The 20,981-nt window shown below is 37.4% G+C and overlaps 1 protein-coding gene across 9 annotated transcripts in view; it reads right to left on the reverse strand.

Moving 5' to 3' along the window:
- Window positions 1–1,392: 1,392 nt before the first annotated feature.
- The window catches only part of LOC131039134 (phosphoglycerate mutase-like protein 4), a 90,710-nt gene continuing 71,121 nt past the window's right edge, over window positions 1,393–20,981 (reverse strand). For all 9 annotated transcript variants that reach the window (XM_057971796.2, XM_057971800.2, XM_057971803.2 and 6 more), the window contains one exon: window positions 1,393–2,161. In XM_057971796.2, coding sequence (XP_057827779.1) covers window positions 1,941–2,161 — 221 coding nt within the window. In that variant the 3' untranslated portion in view covers window positions 1,393–1,940. The remainder of the gene's footprint in view (window positions 2,162–20,981) is intronic.

Below are 20,981 nucleotides of genomic sequence, written 5' to 3' on the forward strand. Positions count from 1 at the left end.
ATCACAAAACTTCTAAACATGCAATTTTAGATTATAAAATAATCAACTTGCATATATTTACTCTTTTTATCTTAATCGACTAACAAAAATATGTGGTTATCAAGTTCTCTTTGCCCTACAAAGAACTTCTAAAGCAATGGAAAGGGAACAAGTTGGCACTAAAATTCTAGAAGCCCTATATATTGCTTTGAGAAACATGAATGTGACCAACAAGCTGAAGCTTCCTTCATCATAGGTACACAATACTTCATGTTTCTTATTTGAAGAGGTTGTTGGTAATAAGATTCCAATGTACATTGCAATGTTACAATTTAAAATGGAGGGGAAAGTGATACCAAAGATAGACATTAGGGAATTTTTGGAGCATTGGTGAAGTAATTGCATTATAGAAAAATTACGTAGTATCTTATCAAGTGGGAAAACTTCCCATTGGAGGACGTTACATCGAAATATAAATACTTTCTGCAAGAGCGCCATCATTTAGCAAGCATTGAGGACAATGCTTTGCTAAAGAGTGGTCATGTTACAACAACGATGACTATTCTCCATACAAAATGGCACCTGATCAAGAACACAAATTTGCAAATTGTTTTTCAGCGGATTTTTTGCATCTTCACAGCATTCAGAAGGCAGATTAAGAGGATCGAACCAATAGAAATCGCGTAAAAATCCATTGTGATTTGAAGATTTTGTATTTTTTATCAAGTGCTATTTTGTATGGAAAATTGACAGCTCTTGTTACAACCCCTAGCTCTTTGCCATTTGCATGTTACTAGGTTAAGGAGTAGTTGACTTAACCATCTGGCACCATATGTTAATTTTTAAATTTTATAATTTCTAGGCAGTCCACCCTAAGTTGTGGGATTGCTATAGCGTAATGTCAATTTATATTATCTAATAAAAGGAAGATGTTTCTTAGGATCATTTCGTGTTTTGCTCTTAATTAAGTGCATTGGGAGATCAGCTCCTTTAAGTGTCACTACTTCATTTTAGTGCTTCACCATCAATCGTCTACTTACACCTATTATAGAGCTTAGATCACTTCAAAATTCATATATGAAATTTTGTTGTCATTTCTACTGTATCTTGCTGATATTGTTCAAATTTGTGAAAAGAGAATAAGTACAATATTTAACAGCCATTAGTATTAAAGACAACCAGAAGCATTATTGATACATTTAAATTTTAAATGGGCCGTGGAAATATTATAACACACAAAGTACATATATAAAGTGATTAAACAAGGCAGAAGAGGTCTCATAAATGACGAGTCCTTTACCCATGTGATTCATATACTGGAAACCAGCTTGATCAGCTATTGTGCACAGATTGCAGCCTTTTGAGATGTCAAGTGAGTTTGCATAAAGTTGCCTAGATCATTTTATACAAAAGTACGATAATAAATCAAAATTCATATTCATGTTTTTTGCATTATCAGTGATAAAATGATAATAAGCTTCCACAAAACAGTGATAAATGGTAATACTGTGCACTCAGAGTTTTTAAAGTAACACAGTTTTCTTTCAATGCGTTGATTGTATTATGTTTCAAAATACGCTTTTCATATTAGTATGAATGTTTTCATGATAAAAGATTAACTGCATGTGAAATGGCATCTAAATTGTTGCATCCGATACCACCCAGAGCAATCAACAGTTGTTGATCAACACCCTAAATGCGTAGTTGAACATATCCACACAAGGCATCATAATTATACATGTTTAATGGGTAGAAAATAACCATATTTTCCCATGTGTAGCTAACATGGGAAACCAATCAGTATGGACAATGATTCACCAAAACTCTGAAAGGAAGATGCATCACACTGTTAGCCATTAAATTATTCATCCTATCGTAACTCTAGAATATAGAATGTGTATCCCACATAGCACTTGGGAAACAAACTAACAAATAATATCTGTAGGCTAAGCACATCAAAATTATCCGGACTCCCTATCACCCCCAAATCCAGAGTTTAGAACACCCACTCCGTTCAAGTGTGTTTTGTCTCCCCAGGAATGCACAAACCAAGCGCCATTCTCATGTTTACGGATGACATTAATTGATGCATTGGAAATTATTCCAGGAGTAGATTTTCCTGCTGCAAAATTCAATAACATTCGGATGACACCTCCATGAGTAACAACCACCACTCTTTCACCTGCCATGGAGATTTCCCCATAACCATTGGACCATTAATAGGGAAAAAGAGAATCAATGAAATAAATAATGCTCACAAACTTGCAAATTTCAGTTTAGTTTCAAGCAATAATTAATTTCTGAAAATGAGAAGATTTAACAAGGCTAAATCAGATGTGTCAACAACTCAAGTTTGTGCGCTTTGTGCTAGGCCTTCATGTGGTAGGAAACATAGATTGAACATTAGATAGTCATTTTCATGTGAGATATGACTAGTTTATCTCATAATGTTCACCCATGCCTTGTGGCCCCAGTGGAATTTGACCTCTTGCTCTTGTCCTCACCTAATAAGCAGCTGCATGTCGCTAAACATTTGTCAACTAGCAGTGTTTTGGGCATTTATGCAACAACATCGAGACATAATCGAGATCAAAGACACATGACCAACAGGCTGTTGCGAATGTTTTCTATATAGCCATGTCCAAAGCCAAATCCTTGGTCAACACAATCATTACATTTATAATCTATTTGCCATATATTGGGTGATTTCCAAATCCTATATTCCTTATTTCTATTACCATGCTATCACTAGCCATTTATCAATTTATATTATCAAAGTCAAAGGACCTTGCAATAAGAATATTGCAAATCCTGTTAGAGATGAGCATCCTATTAGTCTTTTGTTCTTTAGTCATTAATGATATTTCAAATCTAGGAATCACTTTGATTTGTTCACACCAACCATGCACTGGGGTAATATTATTCTATTAGGCTTTTATTTGTTCCCTCTTAAATGCCACACCCCCTCTAAAAATATCTAAACTCCACTCCTAAAATCATCTCTTCTCTAGTCACCTGATATCTCAAATCTAGGAATCCACTTGCTGTGTAACAGTCAGGAAATGTTATTCTACTAGGTTTTCATTTAGTCCTTATTTCCGATATCCTCTTCAGAAATATCTATGCTCCACTCCTCACATCCCATCACCACAGCCCTTTCGCACCAACAGCCACTTTCTTGCTGCATATGTGAATTTACTTATTTAATTTTGCCAATGAACAAACTAACCATTGCAAAAAATGCAAATCAATCACAGCTTACAGATGAATGCTCACAAGGACACAAGCTGCAAAGAGAAGTTAGAATGAAGGGTAGTCAAGGTGCTTGTTACCAACAATGGCTTCACACCATAGTCATTTGCTATGTCAGATAATTAATAGATTTCTATTGGATTCATTCTACCAATCTCAGCACCAAAATGATGAATTATGTATGCCACATTTGGGCTGAGTAGATCTATATGTTGAACATTTTGTCATTGATGTCATTGGTTTACTCTGAGCAATAGAGTTTTTGGTTGAGCTGACTAGTTGTCTGTTTGAGGTGCTTGAGGTAGCTGCCTGTCTGCTTCACCTGCTTCTGTGTCAGCTTGAGCTGTGTGTGAGTTTGCTTCACATAGTTGGCTGTCTACTTGTGCTGGCTGCCTGTCTTAGTCAGCTCTTTGCTTGTCTATTGTCATGGTGACACATCATCATATGTTGTTTTTTGGATTCAATTCAAAAGTATCGCTTCTCTTAATAGAGAGACTTTGGCGATAATTAAGTTTATCTCTTTTTTTAAGGATTCGATTTGGAGTTACTATCATTTGTAATCTATGTTGGGCAACACGCTTCGTTGCTGCATGGGATCTCATTATTCCATTTGTCAGAATTTCTCTATGAACCAATTGTCAGAATTTCTCTATGAACCAAATTCTTCATATCTGACCATCTTGAGAGTGTTCAGCATAATGTTTCTCTAAATTTTGGAGAATCATGCCAAAAATAAGAAAGGGCGGCTTGTAGTGGAGCAACTCTTCATTGAAACATCACCAAGTCACATAATTATTTTCTAAGCAGAGATCTTTATGAAGACACGAAAAAACAAATTGAGATGTTATATTGAAAACAATTTTATAAAAATAGGGGGAAATGAGTTCGTGTCACTTCTTTTATAATGGGATACGATTATTTTATTATGTTGTTCTTTTCTTCCTATTTTTGGAGTGCGTGGATACTGTGTCAGGTTACGTGGATAGTTTTCAGAATCATGCTGCAGATGTGTATGGCGTAAATAGTGGAGCAGTTTCAGTTTTTTTTTTTAAGAATTGAAGAGAAGACAACTTTAAAAAGGGAAAGGCATATACAAACAACGTATTGGTGGGTGTCAGAGCTCAATATACAAAAAAAAAAAGGCACGTTTTAGAGACATGTTTTCTATTGACCAATGAATGTGGCTGGAATTTATTTCGGCTGTAAATACTGTAGAGATAGTGTATGGAGATATGACATTTTTTTAAGTGGGATGAAAATCTGATGAAAGTTTTTTATGCATATGAACTTGCTGTGTATTTAAAAATAAATAAAAAATAGGAGTTTGTTGTGCTTGAAGGATGGGGTCGGGTATACTACTCTAGTGTTGTGTGACTTTGTTTAGGTGAAGTTGATTTCCAGTTATGATTCAATCACTGTCATTTTTGAGAGTGCTGCTTGAAAATTCAATAGAGTTACACTTCACTTACTTCAGTGATTTCAAAGTTGGTGTTTTGAAGGGAGTTAGTGCTCTCTTTTGTAAAGGGGTTGGAGCCTCTGCTGTTTACAGTTGCTGCTGTGAGGAGAGTGTTGACGTGTTTTTTATGACAATGCCTAACACAGAATAAAGTTGCCCAATGGTCACTTTACTCTCTCTTGATCAATTGTATGCTAAGATTGCAGTAAGTTCAAGCGATTGACTCCAAGATTCTGATTATGCTACGGACATGACTCAATTGGCAGATGTAATATGTTGGTAATCCAAAGGGACTTACATTTGAATCATTCTTTCACCTCTTTGATGTGGCTGGAACTTCATCATCGGATATAGCAATTTTGTGATGCTTCTGCTTCGAATGAACGGAAATTAAAGGGGAAAAGGGTTAGAAGGATCTAGATCTACTCCTAAGGGCAGTGATATCAATGGATAGTGCTCTAGTGGACAAATTCCAAATAAACCAAGCTTTGCTTCACCAAGTTTAACTACAACTCCGCAAGAACCGATGCAATCTTCTAAGGACGTTGAAGGATTTTCACATTGAGAAAGTGCATTTGAATACCCAACACGACGCAATCCAAACAACTATTCACAATTGAACTTAACACAATTTGGGGATTCAGACTAACTTTACACTACAACTTATAATCAACAAGATGTGAAAAATATGAACCATGGAAATTCATCAAACACCATTACATTCTCCATTGAAATCGAAGCACTACTCTGCTTCTACTCTAAGTGAGGAAGGTGAAACCAAGCGAGCTTTGAAAAATAACTTAAGTGGACACCATCAAAGAACAATGTTTCACTGTTATTATCTCAAAACTTATCGCAACAATTTCATACAAATCTCCCTGCTTTACAAATGAGGGGGTCACCCCTTTATATTGGCTTCAAGCCTTTGCTACATGCAAAACCCTAATTAGGGTTCTCCCCTAAAAGATTCCCCACACATGATGCAACAAGGTGGGAATCAACAATAAATGCCCATTATGCCCATATACAATTAATTGCAACCCATTATAATTGGTATCGAAAATGCATTAAATGCACCATTCTTTACTAAATTTGCTCGATGTGCACTAAATATTCCTCCATGCACAAATCACCCCCTCATGCCATAAATGCACCATCATCTCCACACGCGACGGTTGCGTGCAAAAGGAATCTGTCATAATGCCTTAAATGTGATGGCTGCATGCGAAAGATGCTCCATTAATTCTTCATGCGTTGAGCCTGTTGCCACTTGCCGAGAAACCCTTGGAGAGAGAAAATCCCTGGAGAGAGAAAACTTTATCTAGGAAGAATTTTCTTGATATTTTGAATTTTCCTTCCCTTGGAGAAGATTTTTCATCAATTTTGCACATTTCCTATTTTTTAGGAAAATTTTCAAATTCGGGTTGCAGGGTCCTCCTAGAGAAATTTCTCTCATGAATCCAAATCTATCATCATTTTGAAATTCAGATGACTTTTGATGACTGAAAATAGATTTTTCAAAATTTATCCCGAGGGGAAATTTCTTGTTTAGTTCATCCTTGATTCCCTCCTTGCCTTCGAAATTTTATCTTCAATTCATCCTTGGGTGTGATTTCTTCCTTTCTTGGAATTCTGTCTTGAAGGAAAGAATTTCCAACACTTAGTCAACTTTTCACCTTTCCTGGAATTCTGTCCTAAAGGAAGGAATTTCCATCACTTAGCCAAATTTTCACCTTTCCTGGAATTTTGTCCTGAGGGAAGGAATTTCCAACACTTCGTCAATTTTTCATCTTTCCTATTTTGTAGGAATTTTTTTCCATTTTTAGCTTCGGGATTCAAGTTAGAGAAAACTTCTCTCACTTGGCCAATTTTTCTTCTCATCTTGAAATTTCTTTATTCTTTGGCGAATTTCCATGCCTAGGAGGGGAATTTTGAATTCTTCTTTCAGGGGATTTTTCTTCTCTCAATTTCTTCCTTGCTCTTCAGTTTTCTTTGCCTTGGAAAATTTCTTCAATCTTTGACTTGGGCGTGGAATCCATACTCTGAAGGAAATTTCACCTTTTCATGTTTTTCTTGATACCTTCATTAAGAGCTCTACAACTGTCTTGGGCGCTGATTCCATGTAAGGGAGGAACTTTTTCATTTTCACACTTTTCCATGGCGCCTTGGAATTGGCACCCTTCCTTGACCCTAGATGTTGATTCACCTCTATGGAGGAATTTTGAGTTTTGCTATCTTTCCCTGCCTCCTTGATTTTGGTGCTCTTCTCCTGACTAGGGTGCCATTTTGCCTTACGGAATTTTGGAATTTTCAAATTTTCCACAGTGCCTTGGTTTTGGGGCCCCTTAAGCAAACTGGGCGCTAAATTGCTATGTAGGAGGAATTTTGCTTTTTAAACATTTTACATGGCAACCTCAATTTTGCGCCCTCAACCTGACTTGGGTGCCAAAATGCCATGATGACGGAATTTTCAACATTTTGGATTTTCCATGACACATTGATTTTGGTGCCCAACACCTTGACTTGGGCACCATTTTGTTATGAGCAAGGAATTTTGGAGTTTCACCTTTTCCTTGGCCACCTTAATCCAACGCCTTGACCTGATCTTGGGCGCTAATTTGCCTACATGGAGGAATTTGACCTACTTTTGTCCAAACTTAGTCAATTTTGACCATTTGGGGAGTTGAAGTGATTTCCATGTGCCTAACTTAGAAGATTTTTCTTGTTTTCCACTTTTGGAAGGGGCACCCATACTTAGCCAAATTTTTTTCCATTTAGCCTGCTTTTTTACTTTTTTGGATTTAGGATTGTTCAAGAATGCTCGATCTTAGTGTTTGCCTACGGAGAACCTACTACAAATAGACTTTCCAAAAATAGAAAGTGTTTCACGATGTCAGAGTTAGGGCAAAACAGGACGCATAGACACTAAAAATAGTAAGTTTGATTTTTGGCAAAATTAGACCAATCTAGGAGGCAGTGAAATCCCTAAAAAATAGGAACTTTCTAAAAATAGAAAGTTGCTAAGAATTCGCTCAAATTTCACGTGCAGGATCCTTAGAGGGTCTTGATTCCAATGCAACACTCAATTTTTGCAAAACCCTGAAGGAAAGGCCTCAAATTCAAGTCTGACGGTGAAAACCCTAAAACAAACAAAATAGGCTCCAGACTTGGTCAAATTTGCTCAAACAAGCTACAGATTTGATCAAACTGACCCCCAAACACTTGCAAACTGAGGAGACTGACGAGACTATCGCAAAGAGACCCAACAAACAAAAACCAAAAGACCGAGAGCGCCAAAAAAAGTAGGGGGTCCCTATTTGCAATGGGGCGATGTGTGAAAAAGTCACAACAGAGAGTTGGAGCTCTCTTTTGATTATTGCTTTGTAATCAAGGTTGGTGCCCATCTAAGTTAATGGAAATCTTTTGATGTTGTGGTTTTTTACCCAAAAGGCTTTTCCACGATATATCTGGTGTACTTGTCTTTGCGGTTATTCTTGTTGTGTTTCTATGTGATTTCTTTTTTAAAAAGTAAAATTTCTGCAATACTAATTCACCCCCCCTCTCAGTATTGCTTGTGTGCTTCTCAATCGGTATCAGTGCAGGTGCCTTTTGTTAAAGCTTAAAAGCTTGAGGTTTGATCTTGTTTGCACACTACGATGAATGCTCTGGAAGGTCTTGCAATGAATAGAGCTTCTTTGTTTGATGGCTCAAACTACACCTCTTAGTGTGTCAGAATGCAAGCAAACTTGATGTCACTTGGTTTTGATATCTAGAATTGTGTTGCGACAAGCTATACAGTTCCTCAAAATCCTCCATCCACTGCTGATGAAAAGAAAGCTTTTGAAAGCAACGCAAAGGCTATGAATGTAATACTATGTGGATTGTGCACTGTGATACTGTTGTGAGGTATTCACACATCACCCCATCGCAAATGGGGATCCCCACTTTTTTTCTTTTTTCTTCTGCTTTCTAGGTAGTGTTTGAGTCTTTAGTTATTAACCTTTGCATTAGAGAGGTATAGGCGCTCAAAAGGCTAGGAGTCAGGTGTATAGTCTTGCATGAGTATGAAGTAAGTAAGTTTGCAAAGTCTAGATATCATGAGTTCAATCATGAGTGAAGAAGAATTGCTAATTTGAAGGTCACTTCAAGTGCTCCTCTTAAAGGAACGAACTTCACTTCATGAACACTCTTTGTGTAGCGAATTTCTTGCACTTCTCCCACAGAGCGAAAATTCACTCTAAGATATCATCTTGAGCAAGGTATCATGTATTGAAGTTGAGAAAGTAAGTTAAAGTGAGCAAGGGAGAGTTTAGTTTTGATTTGGAATCCGCTTCATAAGCTCAACCTCAGGAGAGACTTCACCCTCAAGATAAGGAGAGTGAACTTCATGTTTGAAGGATATTGAGCGAACTTCATGAATAAGGAGATTGGAGCGAACTTCACCTTCAAGCCTTCATGAGTGAAGTTGGGAATAAAGGAATGAAGCAAATTTGAGAACACTTACCTTATGATCAAACATTCAAGAGCGAACTTCATGACTTCACAATTTGAAGCGAACTTCATGAACTGGCAAATTGGAGCAAACTTCATGAACTGGCAATTTGGAGTGAACTTCGTGAACTGGCAAATTTGGAGCGAACTTCACCTTCAAGCGTACCTGAACGAAATTGAGACTAGAGGAATGAAGGATGATTAATAGCATTTAGCCTTGAATTGATTCAATTTGAAAACAAATTTCATGAACTCAACATTTAGAGCGACTTCATGAGTTAAGAATTTGGGGCAAACTTCATGTTTGAAAGATTTGGAGCGACTTCATGAGTTGACAATTTGGAGCGAACTTCATGACTTGCACATTTGGAGCAAACTTCATGTTTGGGAAAATGGAGCAAATTTCATACAAGTGTACTTCATGAGTTGAGAAAGACAAGCGAATAAGTAAGGTGAAAGAAGAAAACTTCATATGCACACCCCTTAGAGCGACTTTCATATCTAAGCTTGCATGAACGACTTTCAACATCACAAATTTCCTACGAAGGTGAACTTCATGAGTCAAAGAAATGGAGCGAATTTCATGCAAAGGCGAACTTCATGAGTTGAGAAATTGAAGCGAACTTCATGAACTGGGAAATTGGAGCGAACTTCATGAGTCAAGGAAATGGAGCAAATTTCATACAAAGTGAACTTCATGAGTTTGAAAATTGGAGTGAACTTAATAAGCAAGGTGAAACAAAAGAACTTCATGTGCACACCACTTAGAGTAATCTTCATGCTCAAGCCCACATGAGCGAATATCAACTTCAGGAATCAAGCTACATGAGCGAATTTTAACTTCATGTTTGAGATAAGCAAACTTCATGTAGGGGGCTTCAAGGGCGAATTCCAGCTTTACAAACCAAGGGATACGAATGAACTTCAAGAGTTAAGACATGAGCCAACTTCATGATTTGACCTACATGAGCAAACTTCATGATTTGAAGGATATGAGCAAATTCTACAAATTGAGCTTCAAGAACAAATTTCAAATGAGTGAACTCTACTCCATGTATTCTTAATAGAAGGCGAAGTAGCAAGATTTGGAAGAGCCATTTTGAGTTGAGGGAAAATGAAGGAGAGCAAGTTCAAAAGACAAGGGCAACTTAATGAGCATCAAGGGTGGAGTAAACTTCAAGAGGTCCTCTTTAATAGCGGAAAAAAAAAACTTCAAGCATCCCTTCATGAAGACTAATTCTGTATATGCTCTTATTAAATCTATATGTGAAGTGTATTTGATACTTGCTTGTTTGTTTTGCAGGAGATGAAGAAAGAAATAAGGAGATCACACAAAGAAGCATTCTCTTACACAAAGACGTGATTTACAACATCAACAACATGAAGGAAGTCATCAGAGAAGGAATTCCAAAGGAGAAAGGCAATGAGGACATCAAGAATTCATTCCAAGGCATCATCAATACTTCAAAACTAAGATCTATACCTTGCACTTTCATGATCAAGGCGTTCAAGAGGACAGTTTCAGAAGAGTTAATCAAAGTTAGAAGACAATCATCATCATCGCTGAAGTTGGATAATGTTGCGTATCAAAAAATATTCCTTCATGATGATCTATCAGGTCTACAAATTGCAAGTTGAAGTGGCATCCTAGTCATCATCCCAATCACTATCTTTACCAATCGAATAAGTTCCACATCGCATGTCTAGATGCAACGTACCTGGCCCACCAGTGACGGTACAAACTCTGAGGCACCTACCCTTGTTATCTATTGGTCATTGCCAAAGTGTTGTAATTATTTCATTAGCCAAATTGAGTTTGTTATAACAAACCCTAATTAGGGTTTTCATTGTAAATTCTTCGCCATTGATCTCAAATTGATCTGAGTCATTGAATTGTATCAAGAGCACTATAAAAAGCTCAAGCTCTTCATTTGTAAAGGTTAATAGTGAGTAGAATAGTGAATAGCTAATAGTTAGTAGCAGTAGAAGAATAGAATAGCAATTAGAATAGAAGTTAGAGTAGGAGAAGGCAAAGATTGTTGCCAAACCTTGTTGTAAAGAACAATTGATTTCATTGAAGTTATGGTGAATTTGATTTGTTGCTTTAACAACTTGCATGGTCTTTACTTCTCAAATTTACTTTCACGTTGATTAGATTGAATGGAAGGATTTGTTGAATGCATTTGTGTGGAATCCGTTTAGTCCATACCACTAGCCTCTTGCCGATTGTAAGTGTGCCTTGCGTAGTCAACTAGAGTGATATGAGCTTAAATTCAAATTGTTATGCTTCCATTGTTTATGCATTAACTTGAATGGTGAGCAATGTTTGAGGGTAATGATTTGAGCATCTTTGAAATGTCCTTGGAAGATTGCACTGAGCTTGTGTCAAATTGTTCAGTTTGATGGTGAGACCTCGCTCAGTAAGATTCCATTTGATCATTCATCCATCTTCTTACATTCTAGGCTGTAGAATAGACTTTTTCAACCCTTCACCTTTTGCCATTTTTTTCAAACCCAAGTTAATTTAGGATCAAAAAGCATCACCATATTGCAACATCAAATGATCAAGTTCCAGCAAATCAAGCATTCAGGCATTCAAACGTAAGTCCCCTTCTGATTGCAACATAATCACGTCAACTAACAAAGCTTATCCACACGTAGTGACCCTACATTCATGAACCTAGGAGTCTTCTCAAGTGATCCTTAAGCTAATCTTCAACATTTGAGAGATTTTGTTCAAGAGAGGATAAGATACTTTTGGGTGTTTTAATCTGTGTTCGCATGTGCGTAAAAAAACACATCAACAGATACTACTCGAGCCATGAGGGATTAACTTAAGAATGCCTATGAAGGAGATGAAAAGGTGAAGAAAGCCAAGCTTTAGACTCACAGGATGCAATTTGAAAGTCTGAAAATGAAAGAAGATGAAAATGTTGCAGCCTATTTTCTAAGAGTAGATGAAGAAGTAAATTCTCTTAAGGGTCTTGGTGAGAAGGTTGATGATAGTTTGGTTATTCAAAAAATCTTAGTCTTTAGATTTGATGCCAAGATCTAAGCCATAGAGAAGATGGTTGACCTTGATAAATTGTCCATTGACAAGGTCCATGGTATATTGACCGCACAAGAGATGAGGACAAACAAAGAATTTTCAAATAGAGTGACCACTTTCAAAGCTTCAAAGAAAGGAAAACAAAAGGAGCGAGTTTCAAGTGACACTTCGTTTGATGATTCAGACTCAAAAGAAGCTTTGTTCATGAAAAGTTTGAAGAAGGAATTCAGCAAACAAAAGAAGAAGATGCCTCTTAAATGTTTTAACTGTGGAGAGGCTGGACATTTTGTAGCCAAATGTCCGTATGAGAATAATGAAGACAATAGTTATGAAAATAAGCCTAAGTTTAACAAAAAGAAGTTCAAAGGAAAAGATAAGACATGGAAATCCAAAAAGAGTCTATATTCAAAGGCGGAAAGTGATTCATCTAAAGGAAGTGATGAAAAATCTCAGAGTGATGAAATTTTGTTTATGGCTCTAGAAGAAACTCATGAAGATGTTTTTGATGAAGAAGATGGAGAAGTGGATCTTAAACAAGAATTGTTCAGTGCTCTTAGTGAGATTAAAATTCTTAAGAAGAAAAATCTAAATTTGAAGTTGTTGCTCAAAGAAGAAAGTGAAGAAAAAATCAAGAAAACACAAGCTCTTGATGATGCTAACAAGCTCATAGATGACCTAAAAATCCATATTGAAGAAGCTAAGAAGGTATAAGAAGATCTGAAAAATCAAATTAAGTTGAAGGAAGAAAGCTGCGATAGATTGGAGGCTCAAATTGTCTCTCTCAGGAAGTTAGATAAATCATCAACACTGCTGAACCAAGAAAAGATAAGTCAAAAAAGTTCACTATCTTTGGATGATCTTCTACCATCTAAAAAACAGTCTTCAAATAAATGCGGAGTTAGCCTTGAAGAAGCTCTAAGTCTTCAGAAGAACAACAACAAACTCTTAATGGTGATAGCTCAAAGAAGAATGTCTTTTAAAAATGATTTCAGATTTGTGAATTAGAACTCCTTTGCCCCTTTGAGGAGTTATAATTTTGTTTGTTACAAATGTAAGAATGGCAGGGCAGATTTCTTAAAGAAAGACGTTAAGAACAATGCTAAGAAAACCAAAGTGTGGAGGAAGAAAGAGAAAGAAAAAGAAACAAAGTCTCTAATTGTGCAAACAACTCTTCTTGCACAAAATGTGAGAGATATTTGGTATGTTGATAGTGGCTGCTCCAAACACATGACAAGAGATGAAAGTAAGTTCTTCACTCTCCAGAAATCCAATGGTGGCAAGGTAAGGTTTGGTGGAAATTCATCTACAAGGATGGCTAGAAAAGGTACTCTTATGTTGAATGATGGAAAGACTAAAGTTGAGAATATGTTGTTTGTAGGAGGCTTAAAACACAATTTGCTCAGTGTTAGTCAGTTGTGTGATCCAGGTCATCGTTTAACTTTCCATTCTGATTGTTGCAAAATTAGTAAAGATGGTGTTCATATTGTTGATGCAAGTAGGGCAGCAAACAATTTATATATTCTAGATGATGTTAAGAGTGAAACTTGTTGTTTGAGTTTACTTGATAAATCTTGGTTGTGGCACAAAATATTTGGTCATATAAATTTTGATAATCTTATTCAGATCAGCAAGAAGGGAGTTGTTAAAGACTTGCCTAAACTCACTAAACCATCTGACACTATGTGAAAGGATTGTCAATTGGGCAAACAAACTCGTAGGAATTTCAAATCAAATGAGTACTCAAGCACAATGCCTTTATAGCTGATACACTGATTTGTGTGGACCTACAAGAACAGTGAGCATACAAGGTGAGAGATACTTTGTGCTTTTAATTGATGACTACTCACGTATGACTTGGGTGTTTTTTTTAAAGGAAAAATTAGAAGCATTAGAGAAGTTCAAAGCCTTTATAGCTTTGGTTGAAAATGAGAAAAGTCTAAAAATTAAGTGCCTATGATCAAACAATGGAGGTGATTTTACCTTCAATGATTTTGTGAGCTTTTGTGAAAAATTTGGTATCAAAAAACAATATTCAACTGCTAGGACACCACAACAAAATGGGGTGTTTGAGAGGAAAAACAGATCAGTTCAAGAGATGGCAAGAAGCATGATGAATGAATTGAAAGTGAGTGATTGTTTTTGGAAGGAGGCAGTCCATACAGCTATCTACATTTAGAATAGAGGTTTGCTTAGAGGTAAGCGCAAAAAGTCACCATATGAACTATGGAATGGTCAGACAACATCTATTAAACATTTTAAAATCTTTGGCAGCCCTTGTTATATTAAGAGAGATGAGGATAACTTAGGCAAATATGATCCTAGAGCTGATGAAGGTATTTTTCTAGGATATTTTGAAAAATTAAAGCCTATAGATGATTTAACAAGAGATTGCATAAGATAGTTGAGAGCACTAATGTGAAAATTCATGAGATTGCTGATTCTTTTGAGAAAATGCAAAGTTGTGATAATGATTTATAGAATGGAGAGGCTGAAAGTGCTGATCAGTCAACTTCTACTAATGTGCAAGCTGGGACAGCAAGTAACAATGCTAGAAATACCCCTAAAAACAATCAAAATGAAGGTGCTGGTACACATTTTGAGGGTGGAATAGTAGACAATCGGTTTAGTACAACAGACGCATCAGTTGGTCACACACCTTCACATAATGGAAATAGATCTATAATTAAAACTTCTCTTAAGACTTCATCAAGATTTGTTGAAAAGAACCATCCTATCAATCAAATCTTACAAGAAGACAGACCTAGAGCAACAAGAAGAAAACTAAACTATTATGAAGATGATGGTGTCTCTTTGTTGTCTATGATTGAACCTAAAACTTTTGAGGAAGCAATTGAAGACAAATCTTGGGTAGCAGCTATGAAAGAAGAGTTAGATCAGATCCAAAAGAGTGAATCTTGGGAACTTGTCCCAAGGCCTAAGGACAAGAATGTGATTGCTCTCTTTGATACTGAGTTTCCCTTTTGCATTACCATCCATTTCATTACCCTAACTTAGACAACTCTTATAGGTGAAAGATGGCAGCCCCAAAGACCGGAGGAGTTTCAAGGCAAACCCTAATCAAGGAAGGCTCAAAAGGAGTACTACAGGAGTTGAGGATTGTGTCACTGTGGGCTAACATTGGAGATACCAACCTAGGCAACTTTGACATGAAGAAATTCGAAGGACCTCTCTATAAGAGTAGACCCTCTAGAATATCAAAGAAAATGCTCAAGAATGGGATTGCAAGCAACTAGCTTTGCTCCAGCTATCCAATGCAATGAGTTGATCGTGAAATGTGCCAAGCACTACAATGTTGATACAAGACCAATAGTGCACCTAATGGCGAGGTCCTAGCATACCTATCAAAGGCTGCCATCAGAGAAGCATTCAACATACCTAATCACAACAACATGATATACAAGAATAAAGGAGCACAAATGATTTATGATGACAACTCGGAGAAATGCTTGGGCATCATCAACAAATATTGGATATCAAAAGCTAGATCCCATCCCTCCAAGATACCTAATAAACACCACCAAGTGGACTTCAAGGAAGAGTATGACGACCTAATCACATTGCTCAACTGAATCATGGGGAGTCCTCGGGCATCCCCTTATTATCTATCATGAACCAACTTTGATCCATATGATAACATAAGGGGGATCAATGGAAGTAGGCACAAGCACAAGCCACACCTTGAGGACTACTAGATGAATGCTAGGGATGACTTTGAGGTCAAAAGGAAGCTGTTCTCCAGGCTACCTATTGAGATCATAAGGACTTGTAGAGTGCTTCCTATCCCTGATCAAGTGCAGGATGATAGAAGGCGCCTCCAACATGCCTATGAGCAAGAAAGAGACAAGGACATACAAGTCGATTGGAATGACATGGAGATCATAGAATACAAGTAGATTGGAATGACATGGAGATCATAGAATTAGAAGAGCTAATGAGACTTGTCATCGCAAACACACAGAGGTGGGAAGATGCTCAAACCAACAAATTGAAGAATCAAAATGCAGAATTAACATATGATATGATGGAAGATCCAGATTCATCTGATGAAGAGACAGAGAGCATAAGTGACGATGCAGCCCAAACATCTCAACCTAAGGGTTCCAAGAGGGTAGAAAGACACAAAGAAGGATCAAGACAAAAGAGGCAGAGGACGAGTTCAAGTCATCCTTCCACCAGCACCTCATCCATACAAGAGGTTACAATGAACCAAGTATCCATCAATGCAGTTCAATCACTCAAGAGAGGTAGAGATCAGGGCATGAATGAATCCTTGGAATCTACAATACAACATAATCGAGGTGAAAGAGCACATAAAGAAATGTGACCTCAAACACAGGATCCTCCAGTAGTGCAAGAGCAAGTTGTGGACAACATCGTCGCAGTGGATGAATACATTGAGATCATGGATGAAGATGACAATGAGGAAAGAATCTCTCCACCCTAGGAAGATCAACAATCCAAGGAATTGGAAGTAGAGGAAGAACAATCCACTATCCAGCTTGGCTTAGAGAAAGAGTGACTAGGGAAGTGCTAGTAGCAGAAGAAGACACAATAGATGACTTAGAGAACTTCTTAGAGAGGATTGGTAAGATGCCTGCGAAGAAGAAAGCTACTAAGCTCTCCAAGATCACAAGAGATAATATAGGGTCCCGAACTATACAAACAGCTATTCCAAGAGTGGACAAGCTAGAAAATGAGATCACTACCGATGACTATGATGTAACGACTATTGAGCTAGGTCCTACTACCACTAAAAAAGAGGTGGAAGAGATGAATGATTCAGTGAAGACCTAAACCCAAAAAGTTGCCTCCAAAACACTTAAGACACCAAAAGAACATTATTTTTGTTCATTTCCTTTGCATCCAACAATTTCATTCCTACAGGCTGAGACATATTTTTGCTTGTTGCATCGACGTAAAGAGTTGAAGATCGAAGATTGAAGCTTCATTGGTTGTAAGAGGTAAAAAAAATTCATTTTCTTTTCCTCCATTTTTCTTTTTTTCTATTTTTTTTCCATTCTTTAAAAATTTAATTTTGTTTTGAATGTGTTCATAAAAATTTATTGCCATAGGAACTAGAATGGCAACTAGTTCTACATCCACAAAGATACAAAACATATCCAAACTCTCCTCTATGGAAATACATTAATAGTATACGACCGCTTCCAGGAGGCGGGGGAATTCCTTTAGAAATGCAAGGGATGTGATATACAACATTCTAGTTCATATTTTGGGGTGAAAGGTCATTTGTGTGGAATACTAGGAAGAGGCAACAAAAGTTGCCCTGGAAAAGATGATGTGCCTATATCAAAAGAGACAGTTTTAAAATATATTAGGGAGAAAGAGAAAGCAGATGAGAGAGAAGCACGTAGATTAAATCAGCCCATTTCAACAAATAAAAAATCAAAGGGAATGCAGCCCCCATCTAATGCCAATAATGTGGTAGAAGATCACCCATTTTTTACCACAACTAAACCTGCAAGTGAAGAACCAATTGTACACAAAAGATCAAAGGGACATTTGCAAAGTGCGTTTCAAAATGAGAGTCGAGACATTGCCAACCAAGATGTATATATGCAGATGGGTTGGCTTTCATTATCGTTTGCACCCCATATTGGAAAAAGATGTTGAGAAGTCTTAATGAAGCTCCAAGAGGGTATAAGGGCCCGGGTTATGAGAAGGTACATGGCACCTTGTTGGAAAGAGAGGTCAAGGGGGTTGAAGAGGCATTGAAGCCCATAAGGGATTCATGGATTGAGACAAATGTATCCATTGTTTTAGATAGGTGGAAAGATTCAAAAAAATGTCCCTTGATCAATGTCATAGTGGTGTCCCCTAAAGGGACAATGTTTTTGAAAGTCGTGGATTGTGAGGGACAAGTAAAAGATGGGCAATTTATTGTTGATATTCTCATCTATGCCATTGAGGCAATGGGACCTCGTAACGTTGTTCAAGTCATAACGAGCAACCCAAAGAATTGTAAAGCTATTAATTTGTTGGTTGAAGAAAGATATCACCATATCTTTTGGACACCTTGTGCGGTCCACTCACTCAATCTTATACTACAAAAGATCAGGAATAAAATTGAGTGGATCAAAGAGGTTTTATGCAAAGGCTAAGAACATCTAGATGTTCATCACCAACCACCACATGTCCCAAGGAATTTTTAGATCATTTTCAAATTTGGAGCTATTGAAGGTAAGTGAAGTAATTTAATTTACATAATCTGATTTTTTTATTTTCATAATTTAATTGTAGAGACTCGTTTTGCATCTAACACAATCGTCTTGAGATGACTTGTAAAAGTTAAAGTGGCACTTTGTAATATAGTGATCGGCCAAACTTGGTCTATGTGAGAAGCAAAGCAGCACTAAGAGAAAACAAAAATTAAGCAAAGGATATTAGATGACTCATGGTGGGATCATGTGGAGTATCTTCTTAGTTTCACCGAGCCCATTACGAGCATGATTCGCTATATTGGCATGTAGAGACTCGTTTTGCATCTAACACAATCGTCTTGAGACGACTTGTAAAAGTTAAAGTGGCACTTTGTAATATAGTGATCGGCCAAACTTGGTCTATGTGAGAAGCAAAGCAGCACTAAGAGAAAACAAAAATTAAGCAAAGGATATTAGATGACTCATGGTGGGATCATGTGGAGTATCTTCTTAGTTTCACCGAGCCCATTACGAGCATGATTCGCTATATTGGCATGGATAGGCCTTGCATTGGAGAGGTGTATGATGGCATCAACTCAATGCTTGAGAAGATGAAGTGCATCATAAGTTCAAAAGAGCAAGACCCTAAGAAGACTTTCTTTAAACAATTGCATGCAATTGTTGAAGGAAGCTGGAACACGACGACCACTCCATTACATCTTCTTACCTATACATTGACTCCAAAATACTTTAGCAATCAATATCTTGATATGCCGGGAAGGCTCACACCATATAGAGATTTATAAGTGTCTGAAGGGTACAAGGCAGCAATCCTTAGACTCTTCCCTGAAGATGATGTGCAAGATCTGATTACAAATTAGTTCATAAAAAATTGTGAATGCAAATGGTCTAAGTGTTGACGCTCTTCTTCATAAGCAATGTTCCAGGGAGTTTCCTGACTGGGGGATGGGGGGATGGGGGGACGCAGGGACAGGTTTCAGGGACGATATTGTGACCTAATCACACATCACTCCATTCCAAATGGGGACCCCCTACATTTTTGGTCCACTTGGTCTTTTGGTTGTGATATTTTGGGTCTTTTAGCAGCAATCCCTTTGATCTCCCCAAGTCCCCAAGTGTTTTGAGTAAATTTGACTAAGTTGGGAGCTTGTTTTGTCTATTTCAGGGTTTTTCCCTTCAAACTTAGATTTGAGGTCAGTAGCTTAGGGTTCTGGGAAATTTGAATGTAGCAATGTAGTCAAAACCTTTCAAGGAAGCTACTAGTGAAATTTGAGTGAATTCTGAGCACTTACTATTTTTAGTAAGTTTCACTACATCCCGAATTGGCTTTAATTTTGTCCTTAAGCAAACTTACTATTTTTAGCAGTGTCTATTTTTAGTAAGTGTCACCTTGTCCCGAGTTGCCCTAATTTAATGTTTGGAAGTACGTACTATTTTTAGTAAGTCTATTTTGGCAGGTCTATCTTGAGCAGTGGGAAGGGCATTGATGGCAAACCATTCCTGAAAAACCAAGTTCCAAATCCAGAAAGTTGAAAAAGTAGGCAGTCGATAAAAAAAAAGGGTTAAGTTTGGAATCCTTTCCTAAAGTGGCAAAAAGCGTGGGAATCTATTGTAAGGCAAGAAATTATTCCTTCAATGAGAAATCTTCCTCAATCCAAAAATGGCAACCAAGTCCAAATGATGAACATAAAATGCATTAAGGCAAGGAAGAATTTCCAAACTTATCAAATTCCTCTTCAAGCGCAAAATAGCACTCCAAGGCAAGTAAGGGCATTAAAATCAAGACATGGAGGAAATTTCCTTTTCCATCACCTAATAATGGTGCTCAAGGAGGAAGTAGGGCACCAAAAGCATGAAGAGGAGGAATTTCTTAAATTCCTCAAAATCCTCCTTCCTATGCAAAATGCACTCCAAAGGGGGCGATGTGCGCCAAAATGGGGTCAAGGAGGAAATTTCTCCTCCATCAAAAATTCCTTTCTCCATGTCAAAATGCGCTCCAGGAAGAGACAGGGCACCAAAAGCTAGACAAGGAGGAATTTCCTCCCAATGATAAAATCCTTCTCCAACTAGAAATTGCACCCAAGTCAAGTGGTTGAGCGCCAAAACCAGTGCAAGGAGGAAATTCTCCTCCAAGTCAAATTTCCTTTGCCATGAAGAAAGTGTGCTCAAGATTGTGCAAGGGTGCCAGAATGAGGACATTGAGGAATTTTCTTCCCTAGGCGAAAATCCTCCTCTCTAGTCAAAATGCACCCAAGGTCATAATAGGGCGCTAGAATGGGGTCATGGAGGAAAGGTTCAAACTTCAAAAAATTCCTCCTCTATAAGAAAAATGCACCCAAGGAAGAGAGAGAGTACCAGAATCCATCAACAGAGGAAAGTTTTAAAATTCCAAAATCCTTTCATCAAAACTATGCCCAAGGATAGAGGAAGAACGTGGAAATCATGACATGAAGGAAATTTCCAACCTCAAGGTAGAATTGCGCCCAAGGAGAAGAATCTCAAGGCATGGAAAAAATTCACTAAGTGAGAATTTTCTCTCTCTAGGACTCAAGTT

The sequence above is a fragment of the Cryptomeria japonica genome, chromosome 10, assembly GCF_030272615.1.
Source record: "Cryptomeria japonica chromosome 10, Sugi_1.0, whole genome shotgun sequence".
Lineage (NCBI taxonomy): Eukaryota > Viridiplantae > Streptophyta > Pinopsida > Cupressales > Cupressaceae > Cryptomeria > Cryptomeria japonica.